At 59.1% G+C, this 18,091-nt stretch overlaps 1 protein-coding gene across 1 annotated transcript in view; it reads right to left on the bottom strand.

Moving 5' to 3' along the window:
• LOC144729785 (neuronal PAS domain-containing protein 3-like) overlaps nucleotides 1-15,628 on the bottom strand; it is a 29,499-nt gene extending 13,871 nt beyond the window's left edge. The window contains exons 1-3 of the mRNA XM_078610282.1: nucleotides 15,388-15,628; nucleotides 11,959-12,041; nucleotides 2,751-2,840 (exon numbers count right to left, since the gene is read on the bottom strand). Coding sequence (XP_078466408.1) covers nucleotides 2,751-2,840; nucleotides 11,959-12,041; nucleotides 15,388-15,625 — 411 coding nt within the window. The 5' untranslated portion in view covers nucleotides 15,626-15,628. The remainder of the gene's footprint in view (nucleotides 1-2,750; nucleotides 2,841-11,958; nucleotides 12,042-15,387) is intronic.
• Nucleotides 15,629-18,091: the final 2,463 nt, after the last annotated feature.

The following is an 18,091-nucleotide window of genomic DNA, read 5'->3' as shown; positions in this document are numbered from 1 at the left end:
CACCGGGAGCTTCCGCCGCACACATCCCGGGCACTTCCCTGCGACGTTGAGCAGCACCTCCGGAGGTTCCGTTTTGTAAGTGTTTTAGGGAAGAGGATCGACAGCGAGAGAAAACCACGGTGCTGTCGTTGCAGGCTTTAGCGCCGTGGCCGCGTGGGGTCCTGGGCTAGCTGCCTGCCGCCTCCATGACCAGAGAGAGACGGCCGTGTCACTAAGAGGAGGCCGGGCGGCCCAGATGTTCACAGACGCCGAGCCGGCAACGCTCAAGAGCCTGGGTTCAAATCCAGATTTGAGTCTTTGCCTCCGATTGAACGGGGGTTTCTCAGGTGCGGCGAGAAGATAGCTTCAGACCCGATCACCGAAAAAAAACCCCATCCCATTAAAATCTCATATCGAACAGAGAGGATCCTTGCCGATGAACGTCGAGCAGTTCATCAGCGGTGGTTTGAAGCCGGTCCAGAGTTTGCTTGTGTTGGACCAACGCTGCGGAAATGATGCAAGCCTTGAGACGGCTACGTGGCTGATGAGACGTGTAGAAAAATACAAATGTTATTTATGCAGAGGGACAAACATGGCAAGGAGGTGTCATTGTCTGCTTCGCTATTTTATTAAACTCAATGAGTTTCTGCGCCTCTCTCAATGCAAGATGCCGACTAACTCTTTGTCTGCTACAAACTTCTTCACAAGTGCTGCTTGTTGCTGGCCGCTTGGCGAGACTCGGCGCGTTTTAAGTCCCCTCCGCTGACTCGGCGCCAGCGGGAGGCACCGCCACCCCCGCTGATTGCCGCTCACAGCCGCTTAAAGTTCAGAGCGGAGGGGGCAGCGGAGGAGGCGGAGGGGGTGGAGGAGGTGGAGGAGCAGGAGGGGGTGGAGGGGGTGGAGGGGGCGGAGAGGATGGAGGGAGCAGAGGGGGTGGAGGGGAGGGTTGGGGCATTTCGCGCTAAGGAACCGGAGTTCTCCCCATCACTGAGACAGCGCGTGGAACGAGAGTCGGGAATTATCACACCCGCAAAGATGTGCAAACACTTGTTACGCCGAGCCACGCCGAGCCACGCCGAGCCACGCCGAGCCACGCCGAGCCACGCCGAGCCACGCCGAGCCACGCTGAGCTGACACGGCGATCTCACGTCCCCGGCACGCCGCCACCGCCGCCACCCGTGGAATTTCTCGCGTCATTCTCATGCAAACGAGGACGACCTCAGGGGCGCGGGGACTGGGGGACGGTCCCAGTGGGGAGGGGGTGCGGGGGGGGGAGGTGGTTCTTGGGGAAGGATGGGGTTTTGGCCAGACGCTTCATACAGAGAAAAAACTCGTCACCGTCGTCGTCGTCGTCATTATCGGTGGCAGTGCCCTCTAGACTCGAGTGGAGACAACGTCGTCCCGTCGATGGTGGTGGCCGTGTCACTGGCTTACCCAGGAGAGTTTCACCAGGAGTCCAAACGAATTGTTTTTTAACACATTCCTGCGGAGGGAGCTGGTAGGAACGTTGGGTTGCTCGATCAGTGGCCAGGGTCAATGGCGGCGTGGTGTATTCCGCAAATATGGCCGACTGTGATGGTGGGCACAAGCCGGCGTGAGTAGGTTAAACGTTGAGTTTTATAAGGGCACCACGGGGTGACCAGCCCCTCCCCACCCAGCCCCACCCCACTCTCCCCTCTCCACCCTCCCCACCCAGCCCCTCCCCACCCCACCCTCCCCACCCAGCCCCACCCCACCCTCCCCACCCAGCCCCTCCCCACCCTCCCCTCTCCACCCAGCCCTACCCCTCCAATTTTTGGATGCACGACGGACGGACACAATAATCCCCTGTGGGCTGGTGTAACCAGGAGGTTCCTACCAGTATTACACCAGGTAAGGCCCGGCTGAGCTATATGATCTATACTCTTTGGTTCTTTCGGTAAAGTCACGTAGGCATAAAATAAATTAAATCACGACGTTTCGATTGCAACACAAGCAATCATCATCAGGTGGGAAAACCACAGCAATACATTTCTTTGCTGAAAAAAAAATTCTTGCGGCTTATCACGTGGAAATGTATAGTCGCCAAAAACTCTAAACACACGTTCATAGATGTGGAGGGGGAAAACCGGAGGACCGGGAGAAAAATCAACGCCGCCACGGGGAGAGGGAGAGACACGCAAACTCCAAAAATACAACAGGCGTCAGTAGTTGGGATCGAACCCACAACCTGCTGTACACCAGGCGAGGTAGTTGACATCTCGTCACCGTGGCGCCCTTCTCGTCACCGTGAGAGTCTCACCGTCAGAGTCTCGCCGGGAGAGTCTCGCCAGAGCCACACATTGGGAAGTTTGGTAAAATATTAAATTGTATTCAAGGAGAGTTTAACTGCGTGTGGGAAGAATCACAGATTACGTGGAACAAACCGCCCACGCATCCAGAGGGGATAACGAGCAACGGGGATAACGAGCTACGGGGATAACGAGCTACGGTCCTCTACACAGATGGGGGTGGGTGGGGGAGGGCGGTGGGGGGGAAGGATGGATTTAGTGAAGGATGGAAGGAGTGAGGGAGAGAATGAGAGAGCGAGGGAGGGGGAAAGGAAGTGAGGGAAGGAAGGGGGAGGGAAGGGGGGAGGGAGGAAGGGGGGAGGACGGGAGGGGGGAGGAAGAGGGGGGGAGGGAGGGGGCGAGGGAGGGTGGAAGGAAGGGGGAGAGGGAGGGGGGGGAGGGAGGGAGGAAGGAAGGGAAGATGGAGGGAGGGGGGAGGGAGGTGGGGGTAGGGTCTGTCACCTGTGAGAGGCCCAGGTAGATGGACACCGTCTCAGAGATGTAGAGGAAGCGGCCGTCCTGCGTGAGCGCGAACACAAAGCCGTCCAGTGCCTGCGGACAAGCGAGACACAGACACAGTGAGACACAGTGAGATACAGTGAGACACAGACACAGTGAGACACAGTGAGACACAGACACGGCGAGACACAGACAAGTGAGACAGTGAGACACAGACACAGCGAGACACAGTGCGACATATAAAGTGAGGCAAGACACGGGGTCAGAGATTCCCAGCCGCACCGCGCGGCGCAGCGTCACGGTTGGACTCCCGCTCCGGGCCGCAGCTTCAATGGCGATGACATCACCACGACGCCGCTCGCACAACACGCTCGGTCGCGTCTGTCAATCCACTGCTGGATGAATGCCTCCCCACGCCATGTCGCTCATGCGAGGCGTTTGACCAAACTCCGCCAGGCTGGTCAGTGCTGGTGCGTGAAAGGCGGGTGGGGAATGGGACACAGTGGCGGACGACCCTTGGGGCAAATTCACATATCGCCGGCGTTCGGGGCGTGACCGGGAATCGAGCTCGGGTTGCTATCGGGCTCGCGGCGCAGCGTGCCGACCGCGAGCTCAGCCTCCTCCCGCTCGGCGCCACGGAAGTTCAAATCCCCATCCATGGATCCGCGTCGCCGGCGCCTTGCCCGCGGGTTTTCACCGCCGCGGCGAAATCCCTGCGGCTCCCTGCGGCTTCCTGCTCTCTCTCCCCCAACGTCAACCGCCGATTGCCGCAATCGGGAACCGCGCCGATCCCGTCCCCGGCACGCGAGCCGCGGTGCGACGGCTCCGGGGGGGGGGCGGCGGCGCTCGCGATCGAACGAACGCCGGGAACGGCGGCTCGATAGCGAGAGGGGGGGGGGCTAAGAACTCCCCCTGCCTCTCTCGCCCCGTTTTCAAATGTCCGGCGCCGCGGATTTATCGAGGGCCAAGCTCCGCTTGTAAGGGCAGCCACGAGCCTCCCGCGGAAAAATCGATAGTTTCATCAGCATCATCAGCATGCGCCACGGGGGAGAGATTCCGAGAGTCGATAGGCCGCTGCCCCGGGCAGAGGCAGCAGACACGGACAGCAGACGCAAGCAGAAACAATCACCGCCACTACCGCCAACACGACCACCACCACCACAACACTACCACCACAAAGACATAGATCCCCCCGTATAGCCTGTAACAGACTGTGGGGCAAGTGCTGTTAGCGAGCACCTATGAAGGCCGGGACGGTACACGAGGGGGTGGGTGGCCAGCATCCACGCCCGACCGCCTTTGTCTCCCCCAGTGGCGATGTTTACACACCGCACCAGGTACTCATTTGAGGCTGAGTCGACCCAGGGGAGAGCCCAGGACCGCTGCAGATGTTCGTCATCAATGTTGGTCATGAGCAGGAATCGAACTCGGGTCGCCGAGTTCGTAGCTGCAGCGCGCTAACCGTTGCGCCACCGCTCCTCACTACCACCAAAGCTACCACTACTGCCGCCACCACTACCACCACCATCACCGCCACCACTCCGACAAACGCTCCTACCACCACCACCACCTCCACCGCTAACAACAACGCCGCTACTACCAGCACATCAATAATGGCACCACCACTACCAACGCCACCACAGCCACTGCTGCAATAACATCCTCAACCGGCTGCACGGCGCCTCACCAGACGGTGCCTTGCTACTCGCCACGCGGCACACCTCACAGAGCACCTCACCAAACACACAGCGCACTCACTCCTCACCACACATCGCCTCACTATTATCGCACAAATGACACACCTCACTCCTCATCTCACTCCTCATATCACTCCTCACCTCAATCCTGACGTCACCTCACTCCTCAAAACATTCCTCACCACACTCCTCACCACAAATATCACCTCACTCAACTCACTACTACTCTTTACCTCACTCCACACCACACAGCTCACCACACTCCTTGTGACGCCTTAAACAAACGCAAACTTTTTTTTTATCTTACCAGGCAAGGCCCACTTAGCGATACAAATGATAGCTCAACGAAGTGGCCTACGGTGTGGTAATGTACAGCGGCCAAATCCTCTCTACGCGTGATGCCGATTCTCAATGCGGAGAGTGAAAACCGGAGGACCCGGAGAAAAATCCACGCGACCACGGGGAGAGAGACACGCAAACTCCAGATGCACAGCAGCAGGCGTCAGGGTCGGTCGGGATCGAGCCCACACGGCCTCCTGTGCACCAGGCGAGGGAGTTCACATCTCGCCACCACGCTCCTCATGACCCCTCGCACCCATCCCATCTCCCGTCTGGTCACCCGGTGCAAATGCAACCCCCCCCCACCGACCCGGGCGTGCGCTCTGAGCGCGGGGGGCGAGCGCTGGTGGCCGTTTGGGTTAGAGCGCGTAACTATAAGTGTGTCAGTTTCACACGTAGACTTTCGCGACCAATATCCATCTACGCCTCTATATAAGGAACGAAACGGGTGGACTTCTCCACAAATCTGTCTGTCGCCTGATGATGCTAGTTGTAATTACTGGCGAAACGTCGTATTGAGATTGTAAATGTTGTGGCTTGGCTCTCCAACACACCAGTGTAGTGATGTACTAGTGACGAATTGGCACGTTCTGTTTACGTGACAACCCTTACTAGTTGGCTGTGTCGGGTGGTGGCGAGTTTTAACAACACATTTATATATTTACGCGACCTAATCCCCCCCCCCGTCCCCTCTATTAAGCATAATCTGCTGCTGTTTGCGAGCTCGCTGGACCGGCTTTGCCCGTCTAAGCCCCCATTGAGGCATCGTCACCGTGCCCCCCCCTCCCTGCCTTTCTCTCTCTCCCGTGCTGGCACAGCGCCAGAGGGAGCCTCCCCCGTGTGCGAACGCCTCGACCGGCGCACGCGGCACGACACCACCCCCCCTCCCCACCTCGCCCTCTCGGGAAGTCGCAATTCCGAGAAAAATCGTCCCGGAGGAAAATGTAGCCCGTAATCATACGCCGGCGTTTTATCCTCGCCGTATGCTAATGAGCGGATCGTCTCCGGCTCGACGGACTCATCTCTCGAAGCGACCGCGGGCCGCTCTACTCGGGGCGTTCACGCGGCCCCCGATGATTGAGGTCCGTAGCGCCCGTTGAGAACGCGTGCGCGTGTCCCGCGCACGACGGACGGAGCGTCGTACCGCGTCCCGCGGCCGTCTCTGGCGCGCTAAGCGGGGCTCCCAGGCAGCGGAACGACGCGAGCCGTTTTGGGTTTTCTCTCTTTTACAACAAGAAAAAAAACTCCCAAAGTGTTCGTCAAGAAGGACTCCTTGTGGCCTTTATAGAGGAAAAATACACAACAAGAGACGTTTCGGGCGACGGCCCTTCTTCATAGCACGTGGATAAAAAAAGTAAAGGAGCCATTTCCAAAAACGTTGCCTGTTATGTATTCATCGTTTGCAGTCCACGGCTTTATTGATGACGAATTGCGTCGAGTTGTTTTTGCTGAGCGTGCACCGCTGTCAACGCAGCAGCAGGATCACCAGCATCGTCTGTTGCGTCTGTTGTTGTTCTACGATCGTGGCCGCGGTTTTCCCCGCACGTGTGGCTCGCGTGGCCGCGCCCACCGAGAATTCCCGCGCGGTCTCCGATTTCCGCTGGCGGTTGGAGCCAAGCGCCGTCTTGGGGGCCCTCCGTTTGGGGGGCCTCCACCCGGGGGGGCCCCCTCCACCCAACAGCCTCGGCCCGCTCGGGGCCAGCGTTGCTCAGTTAACCCCACGTGCTCCCCCCCCCCCAACTCCGGCCGGCGTCTCCCTGAATCAGCAGGTGCGGGCGCCCCGTCCTGCCCGCCCCTGCCGGCCTGGCCACGGCACCGCCGCTAATCTGGCGTTCACTGTCGGAGATGTGAATCCACGGAGCTCTGCCGGGCAGGGCGCGGTGTTGACGGAGGAGGAGGAGGGGAAGAATGTGAACGGAGCGATTGTGATGGAGGCGCCTTCTGTAACTCGCCGTGCTGCGGTGGAATTCCCGAGCTGCCCATTATTTTACATCTCCTGTCCATCACTCACCGCCTCCCCCCCCCCCCACCTGCTCCGCTACCTTCTCCACAGGATTACCAAAGCTCCCGTCTTGCCGTTTGACTCCTAACCCTAATTCCCTTATTGTCTTGTCCGGATAGCTTATCGTGGTTCTGCTACTGACACCACCGCCTCACGTGACGATGAGTCCACGCGGAACTCTCGCCCAGCAGCGCGACTCCGGCTTCAATAAAGACAAGAACAAAAGCAACGAGCTGACAGCACGTGGAAGCGGACAATATCGAGCTACCTCTTAAATACTTTTTGGTTCTTTTGGTAAAGTCACGTAGGTATAAAAAAAAAAATTAAATCACGACGTTTCGGGCGCAACACAAGCGTCCGTCATCAGGTGGGACAACCACAGCAAGAAACAGTTTCTGAAGTGGGCAAAAGGGGGCTGCTGTACCTCTTAAATCACGTCAAGTGACCTCTCGTTTACACACAGTAGCGGGCAGCACTTGAACACCCGCCCATCTGCTGCGATTAATGTTTGTCACATGACGGCCAACCAAACATCTCGAACCATTAGGATCTGGAAATCGGCCAAATTAAATGTGAAATCATTTAATTTTATGGAATGGGGGATTTGCTGCGTGACCATTGGCGACCGGGCCGAGTCCATCAGCTCGCCGCATTTGAGAGCCCACTTCAATCGCAACTCGCTTGTATGCAAGTCTACGAGTCCGTGTGTCATTCCGCGGGGTCTCGATTTGTGTCCGCTGCGGTCCTCTGTCTGTGGGTCTCCAAGCGGGTCAATGGAGGCCGGGCCGAGACGATCAGCCACCTGCCCTTGAGTGTCCCGGTTTCACCACAGTGGGTGCTTATACCCCGGACTCGAACCCAGGTCTTCGGCAGGGCCGGCTCAGCGTCGGCCACCTCTTTAATTTGGTTTTTCAAAATTCCTACTTCTGATGCTCAGTCACCTGACGGGCAATTCCTTCTGAAGTTCCGTTTCACAAGGATGGGGGGGGGGGGTTGGGAGTCCTGCCATCATTTAACCGCATTGAGCATCGCATTTGTTATTTTTCCCAATTAAAATAAAAATGCGGCCGTGATGACGGGATAATTGCCGCACGCAGAATGCGCTTTCATTAGGGCACCGCGTTTCCATTCCGCCGGCAAACGCGAACCGCGGCGCTAATTGATCCCACGCTAATGGGTCCACAAAGGACAGCGCCGGATATCACTCGTCACGCGGTGCGATTGTTCCAGCCGGGAGGACGCCGGACAATTCTGTCGAAATATCGTCAGAAGTTCTCGCAGAAAAAACGTCGACGGGTCAGCAGCTCGCCTCCGGGCTGGCGTGGAAGAGTAGGCCAAATGCCCTCTCTGCCAGCAGTGGCGCGAGCAGGAAGCAGCGGAGCTGCACCTTTAACTGGTCACGTTACGTCAAAGCGTGACCCGCCAACGTCGCGGCGCTCGACCGCCGCTCAAAACTTCCACAACAACCGCCAAGCCCCACCGCCCCGCCCCGCCCGCCATCCTCACGGCCGCGGTGAGAGGAGCCCCCCGCCCCCTCCCCGTGCCGCCTGCCCCGGGGCGGCGCACGTGAAATTTGATTTGGGTGCGACTCCGTGACTCATTCCTGAGCCGAGCGGCGCCGCGGGCCCTCCCGGACCGCACGGACCACCGCACCGCTGCACCACCACCGCACCACTGCACCACCACCGCACCACCACACCACCGCCGCACCACTGCACTGCTGCATCACCGCACCACCACCGCACCACTGCACCACCACCGCACCACCGCACCACCACCGCACCGCTGCAGCACTGCACCAAAGTACCGGTGTACTGCTGCACTGCACTACCACTGTACTGCTACACTGCACCCCAAGCCTGCACTGCAACATCGCACCACCGCCACACCACTGCAGCGCCACTCCACCACACCGCCGCACTGCTTGACTCCGCCTTGTGCACCGCTGTGTTCCACCATCCTCCACCTCGCTCTCTCTCTACCTACGTCAACAACTCTCCGCCACCACCGCCTCGCTCGCCCCTCTCGCGCTCCACCTAACGGGGCCTCCGGGCTGAAGCGCGCGGCGCTGCTAGCGGAGGCCCCCGCGCCGTAAATCTGCGCGAGCGCGCCGCCCTTCCCACCGCCCCTTCTCTCCGCGGAGCGGCGGCGGCGGCGAGAGGGAGAGGAATCCCGGCCGCCACCGAGCGCCTTATGTTTCCAATTTTCCTCGGGCGCAGGGCCGTAAATTTGCCCTCCTTCCTTTGTGGCGGCGGAGTGGGCTAATCACCCGTGAATGAAAAACGAGGAGCGGCGAGGTGGCCGATTAGAGGATGGAGGGGAGGGGAGGGGACGGCGCACACGTGGCCGGCAGCTGCCGCCACCACCGCCGCCACGATCGCACCTCTTCTCTCGCGAGCGCTCCTCTTTCCCTGCGATCGCACACACGTGGCTCCTCTTCCCTCGCGAGCAAGTGCGACACTCGCTCTTTCACGGAGTAGGGCAAGTGGAAGTTCAGAGGCAGCCTCCAGCAGGGGAGCCGCGCGGACGTAGCGTCGCCTTCAGACCGAGACCCTCGGTCTGAAGATATCTTCCATCATCTCACGACATCTCTCTTCCATCTGCGATATATTGTCCGCTCCGTCACAACTCACTCGAAGTTTAAAATTCAAAAACGGCCAATCGCCCCCCTCCCTCCAGTTCGGCCTGCGACGGGGCAAGCTGGGGCTGGGACTCAGCACCGGGGTGCCAACTATGCCACTCGGTGCCGGCACTCGCCACCAGCCTGAAAAATCTTCCGACGCCTTTGAAGTTGCCGAGTTGACTCGCGTGAGACGAACGGCCGGCGCCCCTGGCCCGGCACGTCGGTAATGCGCCCGCGCCGGCTCGGCGGGCGTCCGTCTCCCGTCTCCCGTCTCATCGCGGCAACGCCCCGGAGCTCCGGCTCCAAACTGGGCTGAGCGTCAGCAGTCGTGGACGGCCTGGCCACGGACCAGCGTCAAAAACCCGCAACTGTAACCTGAGCACGCCGAGCATGCGGCTAACCCAACCGCGATGGCGCGTGGTTAATTTTCGACGCGGCGGTAATGATCGGTGGTTCCTCTTCCGAATACGGAGATCGCGGTTTTGCTCGCCGCCGTGTTTCTGAGCACAGCAGCAGTGAGCGCTCTTGGGTGAGCGCGCTGCGGTGAGAGTGCTAAGGTGAGGGCTCTACGGTGAGCACGCTAGGATACGGTGAGCGTGCCGTGCTACGCTGAGCACGCTACGGTGAGGGCTCTACGGTGAGCGCTATGGTGAGGGCGCTACGAACACAGCAGTCTGGTGAGCGCGCCACGCTATGGGGAGCGCGCCACGCTAGGAACGCGGCAGTCCAAGTTCGGTTCCCGGCCACGGATGAACACCGGTGGTCACGGCACCCCAGGCCAATCTGACTCACACTTTGCCAGCATGGGCACCCGACACGGCGTGGGGAGGCATTTCATCCAGCAGTGGAACAGTGACAACGAGCTCCCGCAAAACTCGATCGTCCGCAGGTGCACGCGATCGTTTACGAGGGATGTGGCCACGGCGGCCATCGTCATCATCGTCATTATCGTCGTTGTTGAGAACGATCCTAAACGGGCGCGCCGATCTCTCCGAGCGGCGCGATCTAATTACGTGCGTGTGGCTCTCCCATACGCTTAGAGACTCCGGTAATTCATCCCAGCCCTGCTTCAAGAGCCGCGCTGTGTGGCTGGCACATGTTCCCTCGGAGCGCGAGGGAGCGAAGGGAGCGAGGGAGCGAGGGATTGGGGGAGCGAGAGAGCGAAGGAGGGATGGAGTGAGGGAGTGAAGCAGACAGGGAGCAAAGGAGGGAGCGGGGCAGCAAAGGAGCGGGGCAGTGGGGGAGCGACGGAGCGAGGGAGAGAGGGAGGGAGGGAGCGACGGAGCGAGGGAGCGAGGCAGCAAAGGAGCGGGGCAGTGGGGGAGCGACGGAGCGAGGGAGAGAGGGAGGGAGCGGGGGAGCGAGGCAGCAAAGGAGGAGCGAGGGAGCGAGTCTGACAGCAGCGTCAATCGGAAAAGCAGAGAGCGGTAACGCCGGGCACGTGACCATCACGGCGAGCGCGCCGCATTCCTCCCCGGGACCCACCCCCAACCCACTCCCCTGAACCAGTGCCGGAGGCGGCGGTGGCTACAGGTGTCCCTGGCATCGCGCCACGAACCCCACACCCCCCCCCACAAACTCCACCGTCCGTCACCGCTCCGCGCCTCCGAGCGGGAACCGGAGCAGCGGCAGCCGCGGGGCGCCGCTCAAAGTCAACGTCGGCGACGGTGTCCCCCCCCCCCCCGCAGGGCGGCGGCAAATTTTCCACATTCTTATGGCAAGGGCCGTTTTTGTGTCGAACGTCGTCGGCCCAACGCGGAGAGGTGTTGCGAGTGTGGCCGGGCCGTTCGGGGGCGGGGGTCTGCCGCTCAGACTTCTCCGCCCCGAGCGTTGCGTCTCTCCTCCTCCTCCTCCGAACAAAAAAATAAAAATGCGCGGCCTTTTTTGTTCACGCCGACATTTGTGGGGGCCGCGCTGAGCGTCTCGACGGAGTGTCAGAAAACGTCATGGGACCACCCTTGCCAGGATCAAAATATAAGAATGGGTTGTACCCTTTGTGGCAATAAAACAGGAGGTGTTAAGATGTAAAAACAGCAAACAGAAACCCTTTGCAAGGAATCATGTCTGCATTATACTTTGTGGTGAACATGCAAACAAAAAATAAACATGCTCTGATAGCATATGATGCATTGTCTTGGAAACTGATTGGTTCACACCAGACCAATCAGTTGAATGTTCATCACAAGTACGTGTCGTTAATACAGACATGATTCCTTGCAAAAAGGTTACACTTTGGTGTTTTAACATCTTAACACAACCGTTTTATTGCCAGAAAGGATAAAACTCTGCCTTGCGAGTTGTTGTTATTGTCGTTGTTATTGCCCGAGATGGAGGCATCGGCATGATTCCACCAACATCCGTTCAGACGCAAGTCTGGGTCACGGGCCCTAACCCTGGCATTCACCCTGGCGCTGACCCTGGTATTGACCTCCGTGTTCATTCTCGTATTGACCCTTGCTAGCGCTGACGTGCGTTGACACTTGTGCGCACCCTGGTGCTGACCTCGATATTGACCCTGGCGCAAGCACCCCCCCCCCCCCCGCGTCTCACCTGCAGGACGTGGCTCCCCAGGTGCTGCTCAAACACCTCCTGCGCCAGTGCGCTGGGGCTCCTACGCCGCTGAACGCCGATCGCTGCACGCGCACGCAAACACACGGACACACACGGACACACACGGACACACACGGACACACACGGACACACGCAAACACACGGACACATGGACACACGCAAACACACGAACACACACGGACACACACAAACACACGGACACACACGGACACATGCAAACACACGGACACACGCAAACACACGGACACACACGGATACATGCAAACACACGGACACACGGACACACGCAAACACACGGACACACGCGGACACACGTAAACACATGGACACACACGGACACACGCAAACACACGGACACACACGGACACACATTGACACACATTGACACAGGTCCCACGTGGTGGCCTTAACAGACTGGCCGGGGCGAGGTGCTGTTAGCGAGCGGCGCTTATGAAAGGCCGGCAACGGCCCACAAGGAGGTGGGTGGTCGACACCGTGACCGGCCGCCTTTGTCTCCCCAGTGCCGATATTTATACACCGCACCAGGCGCTTATTTAAAGCCGCGTGGAGGTCTAAGCGCGTGCGTGTGTGTAGCACAGGCACGCACGCGTGCAGGCGCACGCACGAACGCAACACACAGGCGCATGTACGCGCACGCTCAACACCGTCATCGTGAGCACAGTCCTGCCGACGGGACATTGCATGAAACGTCGGCCGATTAATGAGGCAGCGTGAACGACGACGACGACGACGTTATTTGACACCGCTACCCAACGCAGTCCCGTCGGTGGAACTCCACCCGGAGTGTTTTTCATCTGCCGACGTCCAACATCGAAACCCGACCCAAGTGCCTGGGTCGAGCGTTTTATCACCGCCACACTGTGCTACAAACACGGGGAGCGAGAGTGGCACCACGGTGGCTAGGAGATGTTAACTCCCTCGCCTGGTATACAGCAGGTCGTGGGTTCGATCCCGACCCGACGCCTGCTGTATATTTGTAGTTGTCTTGTTTCTCTCCCCGTGGTCCTGTGGATTTTTTCTCCGGATCCTCCAGTTTTTCCCTCCACATTTAGAATCAGCGCCACGCGTTCAGAGTATTTGGCTGCTGCTATAAATGTCCACGTGATGACGAGACACTTCGTTGAGCTATCATTTGTGGCCCAGTTTCTTCTGAAAAAAAGCGATATAGCTCAGTGGGCCTTTCCTGGTAAAATAAAAAATTGTTTCGTTTAGAGTGCCGGGACATGGCCGCCACCCCCCACTCCCCGTGCGGGTGGTCCCAGGCGACCCATCCTCTTTCGCTCGTTGCCGAGCGCAGGGCCCAGAGAACCAGGATGCCAAGCGGCCCGCGACCAACAGCACGATTGAGGCTGTAATAGGTGAGAGTTGACACGTGCGTTAAATTGAGCGTGGTTGCGACGATGGTGGTGGTGGGAGGAGGAGGAGGAGGAGGGAATTCCACAGTGGAGCAGCAGTGCACGCGGGAAGCAGCAGACAGACGTCTTGTGACCAGCAGTGTGGTGAGTGGGTGGGTGAGTGAGCGAGTCAGTGGGTCAGTGAGTGGGTGGGTGGCTGCTTGAGTGGGTGAGTGGGTCAGTGAGTGAATGGGTGGGTGAGTGGGTGATTGAGCGAGTAAGTGGGTGAGTGAGTGAGTGAGTGGGCGAGTGAGTAGGCGTGTTAGTGGACGGGTAAGCGAGTGGGTGAGCGAGCGAGTCAGTCCTCTGCACGGGTGATTTCTGATTATATAACCGGGGCGCGCAGGGCAGCACCTTGTCTCGGCACATCAGCCGCGCCGCCGCTGCCGCCACCACCAGCACCACCACTCCCACCTCTCGCCGGCCTCGGTGTGTAGCCCGAAGGTCCCCGCGTGTCACCGTGAGAAATATCTCTCTCTCCCTACGGTGCACTTCATTATTAATCCCAGGCACTACATCAATCCTCGTCACGCCGGGAATATTAACGCAGGCAACTGCCAGGGGGAGTCTGCTGCTGGAACAAGTCTGAGACACCTCCCCGCGCCCCCCCCCCCACCACTCCCCTCCACTCCCCGCAGCGACCGCCGGTGTCTTAAACTTAATAACACTCCGTCAGATGCCGTGCGGGCGCTTTAGCTGCCGAAGAATAATTACCGCGGATAACACGCGAGCGGGCGAGCTGGTGGGCGAGAGCGGGCGAGCGACGTGCTGTGGCTGCGTGCACGACAGAGAGAGAGAGAGTGGGGCCGACCGTGAGGGGGACGAGGTTCGCGGTCTCGGAGACTTGCGGGGGGGGGGGGGGGAGAGGAAGGGGGGGGGGGTTTCTTTCTCTCTCAAGTTCCCGCGTCTCAGACGTGTGTCGAGGCATCGCTGACCGTCTCCTGCTTGGGGCCCCGCAGAAAATTCCGCATTCCTATGGCGGGGGTGAGTCTATCCATACCGCAACCACAGCTGATTCACCTCCCGTTTTATCAACTCCCGGAGAAAGGATAATGGGATTGGGGGGACAACCCTTGACCCAGACCGGGATTTGAACTCGCGACCTCTCCGATTGAGAGCCGCTCCTTCTGCCACTCGCTCTGCCGCGTGTTGAGGCTGGATATTCCCGAACCCCTCTGGGGACGTCAACAAGATAACGAGAGAGTGAGAATCGGGGTGAGAGTTCGTTGAAGCGATCAGCTCACACCGTGGTGTGGAGCTGCCACGAGCTCTCTCCGATCGGCACGTTGGCATGACGCGCCGCGTTTGTTGGAGCGCGCACGAGGGATTACGGCGATGGTGCGAGTGAAAGCCAGCGCCATCGACGTCAGCGCAATGACGACGGCTAAGCGTTGTTGTTGTCGCCCTCGGGCCTAAGTTTTTGCGCGTGTACGTAACACGCGCGGGGGGCGGAGGGGGGGCGGGCGGCGAACCGTGGCGCGCCATCGCTGAGACTCTCGCACCAACGAGCCGGTGCCGAGCCGTTGACGGCGCGGTCAGAGCGGGCGGCGAGGGATTACGCAACGCGATTTGCTTTCGCTCGGCCTCCTCGACAACAACGACAGGACGGCCCGTGGAGCTCGTGGCGCGGGAGGAGGATTTTAAACGTTTGGGAGCGATCGAGCAAGGGAACGAAGCACAGCACAAGGCACGAGGTGCTGTGCTTCGTAATCGCTATGCCGTGGAATTTCCGGAATTTTAGGAAAGGATCGTAAGCTGGGACAAATGGGCCATGCAGTTCAGCGGTCGATCCAGCCTTCCGCCCTCCCCCCATCTCCATTGGTGCACCCGGTGCGGTGTCCGGTCACGGGAGAGATGGAAGATGAGCGGACGAACGGACATACAAACGGACACGTGGACGAACGAACGCACGGATCAACGGTCAAACGAACGCGAGCAGGGACGACCGCGCCGCTTGGCGATGACCAGAGAGAGGCCTCCCCCCGCTTCCCACCTTTGACGGAGGTGTTGGGCGGCGGCCCCTCGCTGCGGAGGTTCCAGGGCGGGTCGCCGTGGGCCGCGAAGTTGCGAATCTTCAGGTAGCTGATGGTGAGGCGCACGATGGAGGCCTTGTCGAGCTGGCTCGTGATGGCACCGGGCAGCGGCAGCAGCTTGGCCAGCTCGTAGAACTCGAAGTTCTCCTTGCCGCGCCGTGAGCGCGCCGCGTCGCGCGACTTCTCCTTGCGGACCATCTGCAGCCTGGCGGGTGGGGGGTGGGGGTGAGGGGGGTCAGCGGTTGTCGTTGGCATCGGTAGCATCATCAATATATAATAATCACAAGAATCGTCGTGATAACAACAACGTCAACTTGTAATGCGTCGTCACCATTGTCGCGCTCGCCGCACTGTATTAGGTTGAAAACTAATTTCTTGAGAAATTATTGTTGTTGTTGTCGCTGCGTTTCGCTTGCTGTCCTTCCCCCACACCTCCGATTAGCACGAAATAATTTCAACATACGTACTACGTAAGTATCCACTCATCGCTCCCGTACAGAGGGAGGGAGAGAGGGAGGACGACTCAGAAGCACCAGGAGGAGGGACCACATACAAGGAGTGGGAAGGCAGCAGCAGCAGCGGAAGGCGGCAGCAGCAGCAGCAGCGGCAGCAGCGGCAGCAGCGGCGGCAGCGGTGGCGGCAGCGGCGGCGGCAGCGGCGGCAGCGGCGGCAGCAGCGGCAGCAGCGGCAGCAGCGGCAGCGGCAGCAGAAGCAGCAGCAGCAGCAGCAGCGGCAGCGGCAGCAGCAGCAGCGGCAGCAGCGGCAGCAGCGGCGGCAGCAGCGGCGGCAGTGGCGGCAGCAGCGGCGGCAGCAGAAGCAGCAGCGGCAGCAGCAGCAGCGGCAGCAGCGGCAGCAGCGGCGGCAGCAGCGGCGGCAGTGGCGGCAGCAGCGGCGGCAGCAGCGGCAGCAGCAGCAGCAGCGGCAGCAGCAGAAGGCGGCAGCAGCAGCGGCAGCAGCAGCCACGCGGCTCCACCAACAATTCCCCCAGCTCTGCAGTCCTCTACACACGAAGGTGTTATCGCCCAATTGATGTGGGAAGAAACCAGAGCACCCGGAGGAAACCCACGCGTGCGAGGGGGAAACACTCTATCCCATACAGACGGGACACAGTTGGGAGTCAGTAGGATCGGCACAATCGGTAGCATCAGCGCCTTCAGCGTCACGAGTAGTGTCAGCACCGTCAGCATCATCAGCAGCATAATCCCCATCATTACTACACCATCATCATCATCACTACCTCATTACTATCATTACCATCATTGCCACCATCACTATACAATCGTTATCATCACTATCATTACCTTAATCACTACATCATCACTATCATCACTACTATCATCACTATCATCACTACTATCATCACCACCATCACTATACAATCGCCATCATCACGATCATCGCAATCGTCACTACACCATCGCCATCATCACTATCATCACCATCATCACTACACCATCGCCATCATCACCTTCATCACCATCATCACTATAATTACCATAATCACTACACCATCGCCATCATCACTATCATCACCATCATCACTATAATTACCATCATCACTACAATTACCATCATCACTACACCATCGCCATCATCACTATCATAGTGGCGGTGCAGCCGAGGGCGGGGTTGGAGTGAGCCACCCCCCCCCCCCGCGAAGAGCTCTCGCTCCGACCGCCCAACTCCAGCAGCGCACGAAGGTCGTGGGTGCAGGGGTGGGGGGGGAGACTATGGGGGCGACTGACCCCCTCCCTTCAAGACGGCAACAATTGGTAGTGTTTCACCGATATTTACTAATTCGAATATAGCGAGGGATTATTTATTATTATTCGTGTGGGGCTCTATTTAAAAATATGTATATTTTGGGACTGCCCCACCCCCCTGCACCCCCCCCCCGCACGCCTGGAGAAGTTTCCAAATCTGCCTCGGCCTCATGGGCGTCACGGTGCGAAACACGGGCGGTTGGGGGTCGATTGACCACTCACAACAAAGGTGTTTGGGTGAGATCGCGTTATTTATAAATGTGTCGCAACCCTCCACCACCCGACACGGCCAATCAGTAAGAAAAAATGTGTCACGTTGACAAAAGACAAATAGTTCACTACTTTAGCCCACCGGTGTGTTGAAGAGTGAATCCACAACATTTACAATTTTTGAGTAGTACGACGTTTCGCTGCTAATTACATCAACCAGCATCATCGGGCGATTTGCCAGAATAGTGAAGCCCTCCACCTGCTCCCGGTCTTAAATAGAGCAGCAGCAGGGTGACGTCATCATTTAACCCAATCTGATTGGCCGTGTCGGTGGTGGAGGGTTGCTACACATTTTAAATAACCCGATCTAACCCAAAAAGCTTTATTATGAGTAATATTGGTCGTGAAAGCCTACGTGTTAAATCGATTGACCGGCTCAGACGTCACCCGCCCCCTGACGTCAGCCGCGGGAATCGAACTCGGGCCCGCGTGGTTGACCGGCGCGGCACTTTGCGGAGCGGCCGAGTCACCACGGCCGCTCGGCGGCCTCGCCGCCCGCGTGCCGTTGCGTTACTCACGACGACGGCGACACGGAGACATCGACCGGCCGCGTGCCCACGGGCGTGGGATTTACGAGTTTTCATCTCCTCTGTCAGGCGGCTTCGGCCGTCGTGGTCAGCGGTCGGTTTGC

The sequence above is a fragment of the Lampetra planeri genome, chromosome 33 (genome assembly GCF_965212315.1).
Source record: "Lampetra planeri chromosome 33, kcLamPlan1.2.h2, whole genome shotgun sequence".
NCBI classification, from domain to species: Eukaryota; Metazoa; Chordata; class Hyperoartia; order Petromyzontiformes; family Petromyzontidae; genus Lampetra; species Lampetra planeri.
Note: the sequence above shows the minus strand (reverse complement) of the source record. Positions and strands in the feature narration are given on the sequence as shown.